The 13,614-nt window shown below is 40.0% G+C and overlaps 1 protein-coding gene across 4 annotated transcripts in view; it reads right to left on the bottom strand.

The window, feature by feature from the left end:
• Window positions 1-6,467: 6,467 nt before the first annotated feature.
• Window positions 6,468-13,614, bottom strand: part of HSD17B12 (hydroxysteroid 17-beta dehydrogenase 12) — a 225,826-nt gene continuing 218,679 nt past the window's right edge. For all 4 annotated transcript variants that reach the window (XM_050955464.1, XM_050955463.1, XM_050955462.1 and 1 more), the window contains 2 exons: window positions 8,999-9,148; window positions 6,468-8,757 (listed from right to left, as the gene is read on the bottom strand). In XM_050955464.1, the coding sequence (XP_050811421.1) occupies window positions 8,653-8,757; window positions 8,999-9,148 (255 nt within the window). In that variant the 3' untranslated portion in view covers window positions 6,468-8,652. The remainder of the gene's footprint in view (window positions 8,758-8,998; window positions 9,149-13,614) is intronic.

The raw sequence follows: 13,614 nt of genomic DNA, 5'->3' as shown, positions 1-13,614 counted from the left end.
TCAAAGCAAAGGGAACTCCATTGCATATTTTGGCCAAGTCCATCTACCAGTTCAGGGAGGACAGGAGAGTTGAATGTACGTAGGTCAGCCTATCCAGTGGATTTTAACTGACTTCAACCGCCACTACATGATCCAGAGGTGAGTTGAAGTCACATATGTGCTATCTGCGCACTGAGTCACATATGTGGCAAGCTGCCACATGCCTTAGCAGTCTCAGGCAGTTCCTCATCATTGTGGGGATGCAGTGGCTCTTGGGAGAGACAAAGTGCCTAGTCAGAGCCAGACAGACACCCTGAGCCAGCCCCCCATGAGATTGGTAAAAATGATTTGTCTTTGAAGGCCCAAGGACTGGAAGCAAGACTGATCCCTTTGCCCCCATTCTTACACCTGCTGTCTAGACTGTCCATGGAGCAACCAGTCATCCAGGTATGGATACACCCGGCTGTCCATTTTTCAAAAATGTGCTGCCATCAGTGTCGTGCATTTTTTGAGAACTCGGGGCAGAAGACAGGCCAAGCGGAAGGGAACTGATGATGAACCTCTTCTATTACAAATCTTAAGAATTAGTCTGGCGTATAGCCACATACTTAAGTAGAGGGCACCTAATCACTAGGAGACAGGTCTGAATAGTAGAGGACAGAGTAACCATACAATTTTTTGTTTTAAATTGGTTGAGATTTTGCAGGTCCAGAATGGATCTGAGGCATCCCTTGGCCTTTGTTATGATAAAATATTGGGAATAAAATCCCTCCTCTGAAGACAAGGGGGCACTTCTTGCATGGCCCATAAGTGCAACAGAGACTGTACTATTTTAATCAGTATGGGCTTGTAGGATTGGTCACTGGAAAGGGACAGGGAATGGGAGGCATCGATGCGAACTGTAGAGTATATCCTGTTCCACTTTGTTTGGAACCCACTGGTCTGATGTGATCCAACCCTTAGGAAGTGGAATAGCCCGCTGCCATAGGGAGGAGAAGTCTCCATGAGCGGTTCATTGTCCTCAACCAAGAAGTCAAACAGACTGCTTTGAGGTAGAAGAATGTCTAGTGATAGCAGATGATGGAGAAACATGGGGAAGCAGTCCCTTTTTCTGAGACCTCTGGTATCTCCTGAAGTAATTAGGCTGCCATAATGCATAAAAGGGATCTCTCTACTGGACAGGAGGATGAAAAAACTTCCTCTTTACAGCAGGGGTATAAATCCCTGAAGTCTTCAGAGTTGCCCTGGAATCTTTTAAGAGAGTGCAGAGCCTTGTCAGTTTTGCCAGAAAAACTTGGGCCTTCACTGGCAAATCTTCTATAGTCTGCAGCACTTCAAGCAGAATGCCTGATCCCTGGAGCCATGAAGCACGATGCATAGTAATGGCCATGGCCGTCCCTCAAGTTGCTGAGTCTGCATTGTCGAGTGTGGCCTGTAAAGAAGAGTGGAGAACTGGACAATGCTCATTAATAAAGACCTTAAACTCCTCTTTTGCCTCCTCTGGTAATTTGTCCTGAAATTTAAACATTGCATCCAAATATGAATAGTCATACTTGGCCAGTAACACCTAGTGATTTGCTATTCTAAATTGTAAGCCAGATGAGGAGTAAACTTTTCTTCTAAATAAATCAAGTGTTTTAGCTTCTGTCTCCTTGGGAATGGATTTTGTTCATTAGTGTCTCAAATTTTTCATTCAGAGCCACCAACATCAAGCACCCTGGGTGGGATGTGAATAAAGTTATTCATGTCCTTGAGAAGGTCCTTGATACCTCTTTTCAGGGCACTTATCTGTGGGCACAAAGTAATCTCATTAGTAGACAGAGCCATTCTAGTTGGACCAAAAGAATGCAAGATGTCCACAAGACAAAGAGGGTTATCTTGGACTAATGCAATCTGGATCCTCAGAGTTAGCTAACCTCTTCATGAGCTCCTGGTATTCCTTGTAGTCATCAGTGATTGGAGTAGATGACTCAGATACAGTTGCTTCATCTGTGGAGGATGAGGCGGTACTCATGGGAGGTAGCAAAATGTCTGTCTGGTCCAGTGGACTAAGAGCTCAGAAGGGAGAAGAACTGGAGCTGGAGGTAAAACCTCTACAGAGGATGGCTCTGGCCAGAGACCAGCACCCAGGTGGAGATCATGTGCCAGCATCCATGAGAACAGGACAGTACCCATAGGTGAAGAGCACCTGGATAGTGATCTTGTGCCAGCATCAGCACCAAAGATGGTAGCAGACTGAGAATAGTGCCTCAACCATTTTGGAGTTTGGTGCTGAGGAGAAATTGCCCTTGAATCTGGGGGAACTCCCCAAGGACGCCAGAAGGGTAAGTGCTGCATCTGGTATAGGATTGTGGCCCAACCCCACAATAGTGTTTCTATCAATCTGCGTGTGTCTCAGTGCCAAGAGCTCGAGCTGTGCATTGAAGCTAGACGAGATACATGGGTTGTAGAAAAGAATTCTGATCTGTAGGAACTCTCTCAGAATCAGATTAAGAGACCACTTTAAGATACCAGGGCAGTGTAGTACCAGAGGAATAGGTGAACAGGGTCATTGCCAGTGAGATGACAGCGGTACAGACAAACATTCAAAGGTACCAGGTGTTTAGCTTGGTGGACATCAAGTGGATGGAACAGACATAGCAAATTTCTAGACACTAAATCTGGTTAACATCCTAAATCAAAGTACATGATCTAAGACTTTCCATAGCTAAGTCCATGCCTGTAAATATGTAGACTATATAAACCTTATATATAAAATTAATGGTTATTACACTAATGGCTGTCCTGCATAAGTATATTGAATAACCCAGAAAATTAAAAAGTAGGAATCAAATAATCAATTCTGCAGATAACTCCTTTGGCTAATTTCTCTCTCAATTCTCTTCCTCCCACCCCCAAATAAATGAACATCTGTGAAGTTGTAGACAGAGACAACTTAGATACAGATGTGTGCCTCTATAAAACAACTGGGTACATTTGGTTTAAAGTAAGTCAGTGGACTCAAAGATTTAAGCAATCCTTAGAAGAGGTTACCTGTCAGCAAGTTGCTCAGGCAGACAAGGTTTCTAGTTATTGAGGTCTTCAGGAAAAGGTTTCTGTAACAACCTTTCAGCATAGGCAGAATACAAGCAATACGACCAGGATACATTTTATGTTTAATCAATTTTAATAGAAGTGTCTGTCTATACTTAGTATATGCAATGTTGTTGTAGCTGTTTCTCAGACCTGAAGAAGTGCCCTGTGTAAGCTCAAAAGTTTGTGTCTCACACCAACAAAAGCTGGTCCAATAAAACATTAACTCACCTGCCTTGTCTCTCTATAATTAGAGTGTCTTTTCACCTCAGCTGGGAAGTTGCTTATCCTGGATGATTCCTGACTGATGGGATAGCATGGATAATGGGTGTCCAGCAGAAGCCTCAGGTTTCTTCTACCTTAAATCTGGTTAAGTACATCTGTTGCAGGCAGTTGCTTCCTTCAGGTTCAATCTGACTGGTCTCATGTCAAGCAAATCTGGTTTTTGGCTCTTCAGAACCACATTCTTCAAACACTCACTTGTTCAAGAGAATTTTTCCTCTAAGATAGTTAACATAGTCTATAGGTTAGTGAAGATTAAAAGGATGAAAGTTGTTAGGCATACTGTAGTAGATGAACTTTTAAAAGGCTCCGTTCTCTGAGCCCTGTTCTGGGTAAGTCAACGATACAGTAGAGTGCTCTATGCCAGTGGTTCTAAACTTTTCCAGGAGTCTGATTTGTCTTGTGTACCCCAAGTTTCACCTCACTTAACTTGCTTACTTTCTAATTTTTACCATATGATTATAAAATCAATTGGAATATAAATATTGTACTTACATTTCAGTGTATAGTATATAGAGCTGTATAATCATAGGCTGTATGAAATTTTAGTTTGTACTGACTTCACTAGTGCTTTTTATGTACCTGTTGTAAAACTAGGCCAATATCTAGAGGAGTTGATGTACCCCCTGGAAGACCTCTGCATACCCCTAGGGATACGCATACCCCTGGTTGAGAACCACTGCTCTATACAAACTTCTTTCAGCCTTTCTAATCTTTTTATTTTAAGTGTTAGAGCAAGCACAGTCTCTGAATTGTGTGCGTCTCCCTTTTCTCCTGCTCAGAATTGGTTTGTCCCTTTCTGATGACTTTCAGGACTAACTCCCCTTTTACAGATTTGTATTAGGTGTGTTGATAAGGGGAATCTCTCCTCTCTACTATTTAAGAGACAAGAGGCCACCCGTCCTTTTGGAACCTTTTTGATGGTAATTTATTAAATGTTTTATAACATGTTGAGAAAAATCTTAGTATTTCAAACTTTTCACCCAGTCCTACTCAGGAAGCAGGACAACTCTACTTTACTGGTAGCAACTTAAGACTTCTCTTTCTCGCTATTAAAAAGAGCATTTCTTGCAAGCTTCCCCAACAAATCAGCCAGGTAGAACCACCACCATTCCTAACCTAAGGCAGACATCCTTTTCTGCACATTGCCAAATATGCATCAGTCTGCAATGACTATGCAATAGAGGATGGCTGAGGGAAACAGAGAAAGTGTAACTTCAAGACCTTGCTGCTCAGTGTTTTCAGTCCTTCTGCTCACATTGCTCAGGCAAGGAGCCTGTATATGAGTTTCTCTACTACGTCATTCTCTTATTTCATTTCCCTTTTATTGCCCAGTGTGATCACACTTTCCTCCTCCTAGTTTTCATTTAATATTGATTAAGTGGCAATTGACCATTATGAACCTACAATCCAGTAAGATTACTTTCATTTCTTTTTTTTTTTTTATGTAAAATTTTGGAACAACTGTAACTTTCAATATGTGGAAAACTTAAAAAGGGAAACATTACATGAATCTTCTATTTGGTCTCTGTAAATTTATCTAATGCTCACTTGATTTTCTGAAGCACTGAGCACCCAACAAATCTCAAGAAGTCAAGGGGAGCTGCAGGTGCTCAGCACATTTGAAAATGAGGACACATAATGCTTTCAAAAAATTTTACTAAAAAAAAATCTTGCTGTTTTGTGGCACTGGGGCTTCATGGTGAATGAATTATATCTGATTAAAGGGAGATCCAGTTCCCAAATTTCTTGCTGGGAGTGGGTAATGAACATGGAGTTTGCATGTCTGAAAAGGTAAGTTTGAGTAAACGCTAACCCAGCCTTGTAAAAGTTATGAGAACTTACACAAGATCTACCTGGCCATCCTTATAATGAAAACATTTTTCACTTGCTTGTATAAGAAGCAGCATTTGCTCCTGTCAGGGCGGAGAACAATAAGTTTGCAAATGCTAAAAGTCTCAACTCAGCCAAAGTGAGCCCAAGCATTTGGGTTCCCAACAATGAAAAAAAAAAATTTAGAAAACTGTCTGACCATATGTACATAGTCATGAGTTCTGTATGTGCTAACTACCTTTTGGTCCTAGACCATGCTAGGCATCACTATAAATGCTATTGCACTGATTGAGCTATCAATCAGCCTTCCAAGTACATTATTGATTTCCTCTGCCTCTTTACGTCTGGTTACATTTTTGCCATCCACTTCTGTCTTCTGAAGACAGAACATGTCTGACCTGCTTGAGTATGTGTGTAACTGTCACCATCTAGTGGTATCAGTGCATTGCTACAGTTATTGAAGATTCTTTAGAACAAGTGGTAGAAGCCTTTTAAGGCCAAAGTCACAGATTCTATCCTCCATGTTACAAATTTGCATCATAGTAATTGTGCTGTCCATATAGTTACCGATTTTTTTTTCCGTGCACACTACGTTCTTACACCTACCTATTGTGTGACTGACCTCACCTCTGTTCCACCATTTCACTCAGAAAAAAGGGAGCGCAAATAATGGAAGAACTGGAGTTACATCAGTCTTAAAAATAATTCAGAATATTTGTAAAATATTAAAATGAAAAAATGTAGTGCAGAAAAGGAAAGTTGCCTTATTTTTATAGCACTTCACAAAATACTGTATATAGGAATCACTTCAATTACTGAAATGTAGCAGGTTTTTAAACTGCAAATACAAAGCCGTTTAGGAGAGGACGGGGAGAAGGCTTCCATCTTTAACTCAAAATAGAGAAGAGATTTTAGAGAATCAGAATGCAATTGCTGGGCTGCAATTTATGATGCTAGTAACATGCTTAGTACTATACAATTCAAAAACTGAACATCCTGCTTGAATGTAAGAGTTCTCTTCCAAGCTAGCACTCGCTATGCAGCAAGCTTCAGTTAAACTAACAGGGACACATGCAGGAAAGTGAATTATTTCCCTTTAGTGGTTTACTTTGATATAACAAACAAACCAACCAACAAATGCCACTTTTAGTTGTCATTCTTGACAAGCAGGAAGCCACAGTAATGGAGTTCTCTTTGGGGTGGGGAAGGATCATTTCAAGTATTGTGCTGCCCTGTGTACAACACACCAGTTATCATTGGAATGAAGCAGGGTAAAACATTTAAAAAAGGAAACTCAAGAGTTAACCGTTCAGGAGAAATCTTTTATTTTAACTATTTCAGTTCTGTGTGTGTGTGTTAGAAAAAGAATATACACAGAACTGGTTAGTCAAATAACCCCATGTCTTCTCCAAAGCAAGCCAAGAAACAGTGGCCTTATGCAATCTAATCCACCCACATTCAATCACCTCCACTCCAAAATAAAAGCTATGGGATAAGATCCTCATCTCATACCTGAGCAGCACCATTGCATCGGTATTCATGTATTTTCAATGTACAGAAATGTTAGCCCCTTCATGCTTCAATACAACACATTTAACTTAAAAGCAGAGCTTTAAATTATTCTCTCAAGGGCAATAAACAACTCCAGATCACAGAATTTCTAGCACCACTAAAAATGATGAAGCTATTGCCCATGTAAGTTACTTTTAAGGTACAGTTTTAGTACATTTACGGCTGGTAAAGAGTTTGATGTAAATGGAGAACAAAATCTTTATCCACAGAGCAAACAGACACAGGCAGGGGCAGTACAGACTTTACACACACACACTGATCAATGTTCCCCCATGGTGAGATAAGGATAGTGCAGCCTCAGTGGAGCATTCTGTCTGGGCTAAAACTTTCAACCCAACGGCGTCAGCCGTGATGGCTTTTCTTTCACATATCCTATTAAAAATTATCAAATATTTTAGCAATCCAATGTTTTGTAATCCAGAAACACACTCCCCTCCCAGAGTAGATTTTTTTCATGGTGTAAAAATCACTTGTAGAAACACATTCATGGCTCAGCCTAGAAACAAACTTTTGAAGCACTTCATTCTGCAGTTTCTCTACATTTAAATGCGTTTATTGTTTTTAAATTGCACATTCATTTTTAGAAGTTGGTTTCAAAGATTCAGCTTCTTATATCAGCAGGCCCACAGTGGAGAACAGACTGGTGCATGAGCCAGAAAAAGAGTTTAACCAGCAGCCCTAACAAAGACAGCACTGAATTTCAAGATCTGCATTTCAAGTACTAATACTGTGTTTTACACATCAACCAACAAGCAGCGTGTAACTGGTAGCATTTATCTACATTGTGCTACAAATGTCTACAGATTACAGCAGGCATCAATCTTTTTAAAAGGTCATTACAAATCCAGAAGATAATATATTTTTGAAAAGTTAGCATTAATATTCAAGATGCAAGAATTTAAACAATTGCAGTTTTAGGATGTTAAACTATATATAGCAATCACTCCCATTGTATACTTTGGCTCACTTCCCTCCACTTCATAAAACAGATTACAGTATATCCTTTAAATTTACACAAAACAATCAAATGTTGGTTCAAGAATCCATTTTAGTACACTAGATGAAAGCTATGAGTGGTCTTTTAGGATGTAAAACAAAAAATAACTAAAAATGGGTGGTCTTTCTCAGCTGAGTTAACTGGACAATAGCCTGGAAACGGTATTATTGGAGACTCATCCACAGCAGCCGGGCAGCTATGTCCAGGTGAAGTTACATAGTTCTCCCTGGTGTCCCAATACACATACAGCTTGCTAAGTGAAACATGGGGAGACATCATGAGAAGACTACCCATATAGCATCCTAGCAAGCACTCTGCAGCTGAGCTGGGGAGTGGCTACATCAATGAACATGAGCTTTCCTTTTTTAATAACCATGTTTTCTCCCAGCAGTACACCTGAAGACAAACTGCCACCACTCTTCCCTTCACCCAAACAAGCACAACTCAGAAAAGAGGTGGTGGTTGTATGAAAATGAAAAAATTAAAGTGATGGCCTCAACTTCCATTTTTCTTTTTAACTAAGCACAGGCCATCTGACTTCAATAATGTAGTTTAAGATCCTCTAGCACTTTGTCTTGCTTTATTGTGAGTTTTTCTTTTATCACCAAGCTACTTGCACTGGAATACAATTCCTTATTCATTGGTATAAATACATTACATAAAGCTAATGATTAAATCCAGTTAGTATCACATAGTCACATATGACCAACAAATCAAGCATATTTTGAAATCAATATTGGAAAGTCGAGGCCAGAAAGAAATCATGTTATATCATAGTCCCACCCCAAATTGGTGTTTGGTCCCATTAAAAAGTAAAAACTACAAGAGAAAATTTTAAATGTGATTAAGTCTATTTGGTGCTGAATTGTGGGTACCGAGCCACCATCTGTCAAAACATCTGATCAAGTTGCTGCAACTTAGTTTTCCTTCGCTTTCTTTAAGTAGCGAGCCCGTAATTGCTTGTGTCTTTGCATTGTCAAGTTGATGACTGCTGAGGTGGGAAGAAGAGAAAAGATCCAGCCCTAAGAAATTAAAAGAAAAAACTCCAACTGTTATCACCTGCACCAAATTAACTTAAAATTAATCTCTTCTACATTTTCAAATGCGACAAAATTAGGACTAAGTACGAAAGAACAAGTGTCAGTCTCAGGATTTTAAAAAACGTAATTAATGTAATTCTCTTTCCTCCATGGTCAGAGTACATGCAGAACATACTCAGCACCACACAAAATGAGTAACATCCCCTTTTTGAAGGTAACTTACAAGAATGGCATGGGGCAGACATCCGTTGGTTTGGGACTGCAGGCCTATTGTACCAAGGGCAGCTCTTACGTATGTTTCAGGACTGGGCTTATTGAAGGTTGGTTTGCGGATTTTAGACATTTTTGTAGCCACGAAATATGGTAGAACACTCTGCAGGTAGGAAAAGAGATCACAGTAAGTGAAGTGCATTTTCAATAAAATTCTATGTTCATCTACTGAACATGGCAAGAGGAAACAAAGCTCATACTGTACATCCTGGCTTGGGGTCTCTAGCTGTGCTCTCCAAGTATAGCGCCTCTGTCTAGCTAGCACTTGCTTCTGAGCGAAGAGACCCTGCAGTCCAACTGCCTAGCCCATGTGACCACAGCCGTCCCCCTCTGCTCCTCCCAGTAGCTCAAACACAACCTTTTCCCGAAAACTCCAGACAGATAGACTTCCACAGGATTATGAAGACCATTGCTCTTTACTTAACAGCATGACACACACACAGATCTCAAGAAAATATGACATGCCTGTATATATTTCCCTTACCTCAGTTTCCTCATCACTATGGAGAGTTCTTTGGGCCTGGACAGACTGTTCTGGTGCACCAAGGAACCTTCCCTTATAGCCTTCCCTTCAAAAGCACGGAGCCTCTCTCTACGTCAGCTAGCTGTCTCTGACCTTGGCTGGACAGCATTTAAAAAGGACCGATGCTACAAAAGCCTGCCTCTGTTTTCTTCTTTCCTATCCAAAGCTTCCTGTTCAATAAGTCCCTGGAGTTTATGTGTCTCACTATCAACACTTGATTCCTTTGTTCTGCTGCTGGTGTTTTTCCACTTTTCATATCACCAGCCTCCACAAACTAGGTAGGAGAAAACTGGTTCTCAGAGGCTCCAGCTAAACTGTTGTCCTCAAGATCCTTCCACCTGAATAGATAGCTATTCAGTTTTAATGACTCACCACTGTGCCTGGCCTGGGAGAGACATGCTTACAGCCTTGTCAGCAAGAGGTGGATTCCACATTTACACAGAGGCCTTCCCTGACGCTGCAATTTCTTAACATAAGAACAACCATCCTGGGTCAGATCAAAGGTCCATCTAGCCCAGTATCCTGTCTTCCGACAGTGGCCAATGCCAGGTGCCCCAGAGAGAATGAACAGAACAGATCATCATCAAAAGATCCTTTCCCTGTCGCTCATTCCCAATCTCTGGGAAACAGAGGCTAGGGACACCATCCCTGCCCATCCTGGCTAATAGCCATTGATGGACCAGTCCTCCATGAATTTATCTAGTTCTTTTTTGATCCCTGTTATAGTCTTGGCCTTCACAACATCGTCTGGCAAAGAGTTCCACAGGTTGACTGTGCGTTGTGTGAAGAAATACTTCCTTTTATTTGTTTTAAACCTGCTTCCTATTAATTTCATTTGGTGACCCCTAGTTCTTGTGTTATGAGAATGAGTAAATAACACTTCCTTATTTACTTTCTCCACACCAGTCATGATTTTATAGACTTCTATCATATCCCTCCTTAGTCATCTCTTTTGCAAGGTGAATAGTCCCAGTCTTATTCATCTCTCTTCATACAAAAGCCGTTCCATACCCCTAATAATTTTTGCTGCCCTTTTCTGAACCTTTTTCAATTCCAATACATCTCTTTTGAGATGGGGCGACCACATCTGCATGCAGTATTCAAGATGTGGGCGTACCATGGATTTATATAGAGGCAACTAGATATTTTCCGTCTTATTATCTACCCCTTTCTTAATGATGCCAAACATTCTGTTCGCTTTTTTGACTGCCACTGCACATTGAGTGGATGTTTTCAGGGAACTATCCACAATGACGCCAAGATCTGTCTCTTGAGTGATAACAGCTAATTCAGACTCCATCATTTTATATATATAGTTGGGATTACGTTTTCCAATGTGCATTACTTTGAATTTATCAACATTGAATTTCATTTGCCATTTTGTTGCCCAGTTTTGTGAAACTCTTTTGTAACTCTTTGCAGTCTGCCCAAGACTTAACTATCTTGAGTAGTTTTGTATCATCTGTAAATTTTGCCACCTCTCTGTTTACCCCTTTTTCCAGATCATTTATGAATATGTTAACAAACTTTGTAGTATTATCAGAATCATAAATTGTAAAAACAGATTCCCCAAATAGTCTCAAGTGTGTTTTCAGACAGGTTTCCACATATATCTACTGAAGATGGCAAGAAGCAACAAAGTTCATAGAGTACATTAGGTGACCTGTAGCTAGCAGTACTGGATTCTAAAAGATGTATGAACTTCAGTTAAACTTAAAAAAAAAAAACTGGATCACCTCTTCATGAAATCACAAGCTATCATGTGTATGCATGTGTATATTATGTACATACATATATACATATACACAAACAAATAAATACAATCAGGATTCAAGAGAATTAATAATTCACAGCCATATAACGTAGGGCTATGGTGCTGTTAGATTTCACAAGCTAAAGAGGATTGGTCCTGACCAGTACTTAGACAAAAGAACTGCTGGGAGTATCCAGGTGGTGCAGTAGTGGGGCTCATGATTCAGTAGGCAGAGCTGATACCGAACCAATGCCGCAGCGTGACATTAAGGAGTGTGGTGATGGGTAAGTCTCTTGCAGAGGATTTCAAATCAGTGTACTTGTGCTTGTTTATGGAACTTTGAGAATATCATCAGCTCCACTGGTCCGAGCTAATTCCAGTTTTGGGGAACTTCATTCTGTTTTCCCAAATTTCCTTGTTGCTTTAGTTGCATAAGGAAGTCCATTTCCCATTCTAAAGTATTGCTAGTTGTTGTGTTCCATTCCACAAGGGGGTACATTTCTGCGTGGGTTGAAACATTCCCATGCACACAAGACTTGATTGGGGAATTCGGGGAAAAGAATGGATAATACAGATTGGGATTTCCTCCTTTCCCTGCTTCCCCCCCAGGTGCATTTTTTTTTTTAAAGTCATCATAACAAGACTCCCAGTGATCAGTTTATACTTTCAAGGCTCTTTCAAATAAAAGGGTTAAAGACTTAGCACACAATTTTCAAATGTGGATAAAGGCACTTTAATAAAAGTGGTAGGGTGACCAGAAGTCCCAATTTTATAGGGGCAGTCCCAATTTCTGGGGCTCTCTTATACAGGCACCTATTACCCCCCACACCCGTCCTGACTTTTCACTCTAAAAAGTGATCTGATTTTCAGAAGTGTAAATGCCTTCAGCTCCCATTATAGGTCAGCAGCATCTATGTAAAACCACACCACTCATTCAGGTGTTTAAATATGAATGTATGTGCCTAACTTTGGGCATCCAAGTTTGAACACTTTGCCTGTACTTTTTAAATTAAAAGGTTCTACTTTTCATCTGCTGCCTTTCAAAAGTCTGCTGGAACTTGACTGACTATTTGGCAATTCCATATTCACCAATTAATAAATTCTCCAAAATCCCTTTTTAAGTCTCCAGGCTGTAAATCTTGCCAGCATCTTTCCAGTAAGTTTCATATGAAGTTTTGAGGACAAGCTTTTTAAAGTAAAATAAAGCAAGTGTTTCTTTTAAGACATACCCTTTTTTTTCTGAACACCTTTCTGCAAATTTGGGCAAAATATTGTTTCAATCTTAACCATTCACACTATTCTGAAACAAAAGAAATTTATGTACAAATTGCACTACTAAGATGCACAACTAGATGGTGCCGAAAGATAATTCAGTGTCTGCACAGAGAAACTGAGCACCGAGTGGGAATAAGCTGTACCGCTGATAGTTTAGATATAGCGTTCTCTAGCCATTATTCTAAATACTTCACTGTACTTAAAAGTTATAAGACTACGGAACAACATTTTATTTCCTGCATTCTATAGTGGAAAAAAATGCTTCAGAAACATTAGCTCTACCATCTCTCACTAAGAAGGTGATCTTTTGTTTGGGATAATGCTGTTATGTCCTAAAAGCTGTTAATTTTTCCTAGGGAATACAAAAGTGGAAAAACTATTCAGAGGTATGTGTTATTCAACCGGGATCAAGAGACTGAAAGGCTGTAAGCAAAGCAAGGTTTGCTATGGGTAAAACTAGGTGCTTGCATATGACACCACACTGTTCAGACCAGAAAAGTCTATAGAGCAGCTTATCATATAAATCAGTGGGAAACCAACGAATAGAACTCAGAGTCCTCTGTCCCTGTCTTATGCACTAGCTTGTAAACCACACTCACTCCCTATATGAAGGAAAGCTAATTGGACCATAATCTTTTTATACTGATGCTTCTTAAGAAACTGCTGCGTTCAGATCTTCTGGTACTACCACCCACCCGGGAGGTACACGAAGGTTCTTTCAGGGTTCTATGAAAAAGCCTCTTTCGTGCCCCCTCCTCCCCCCCAAAAAAGAACTACTTATACAGAACAACAAGACAAAATCTCAGATATTCAAGGAAAATCCTTCAAACAAGACACAAGTGTGAAAGAAAATCCAGTACTATACCACTGCCTGGATACTACAGTAGAGGTATTAGGAAGAAATGTAAATAGCATTAAGATTTTTTCCTTTCTTATACTTTTAAAATATGTGTAAAAGTATTTGAAAAGAGGCAAAAATGCCCAATATTGACAGAAAGCTGTTCTCTGCCTATTGTTC

The sequence above is a fragment of the Gopherus flavomarginatus genome, chromosome 5 (genome assembly GCF_025201925.1).
Source record: "Gopherus flavomarginatus isolate rGopFla2 chromosome 5, rGopFla2.mat.asm, whole genome shotgun sequence".
Lineage (NCBI taxonomy): Eukaryota > Metazoa > Chordata > Testudines > Testudinidae > Gopherus > Gopherus flavomarginatus.
The sequence above is the reverse complement of the archived record's forward strand: the minus strand, read 5'-3'. Positions and strand labels throughout refer to the sequence as shown.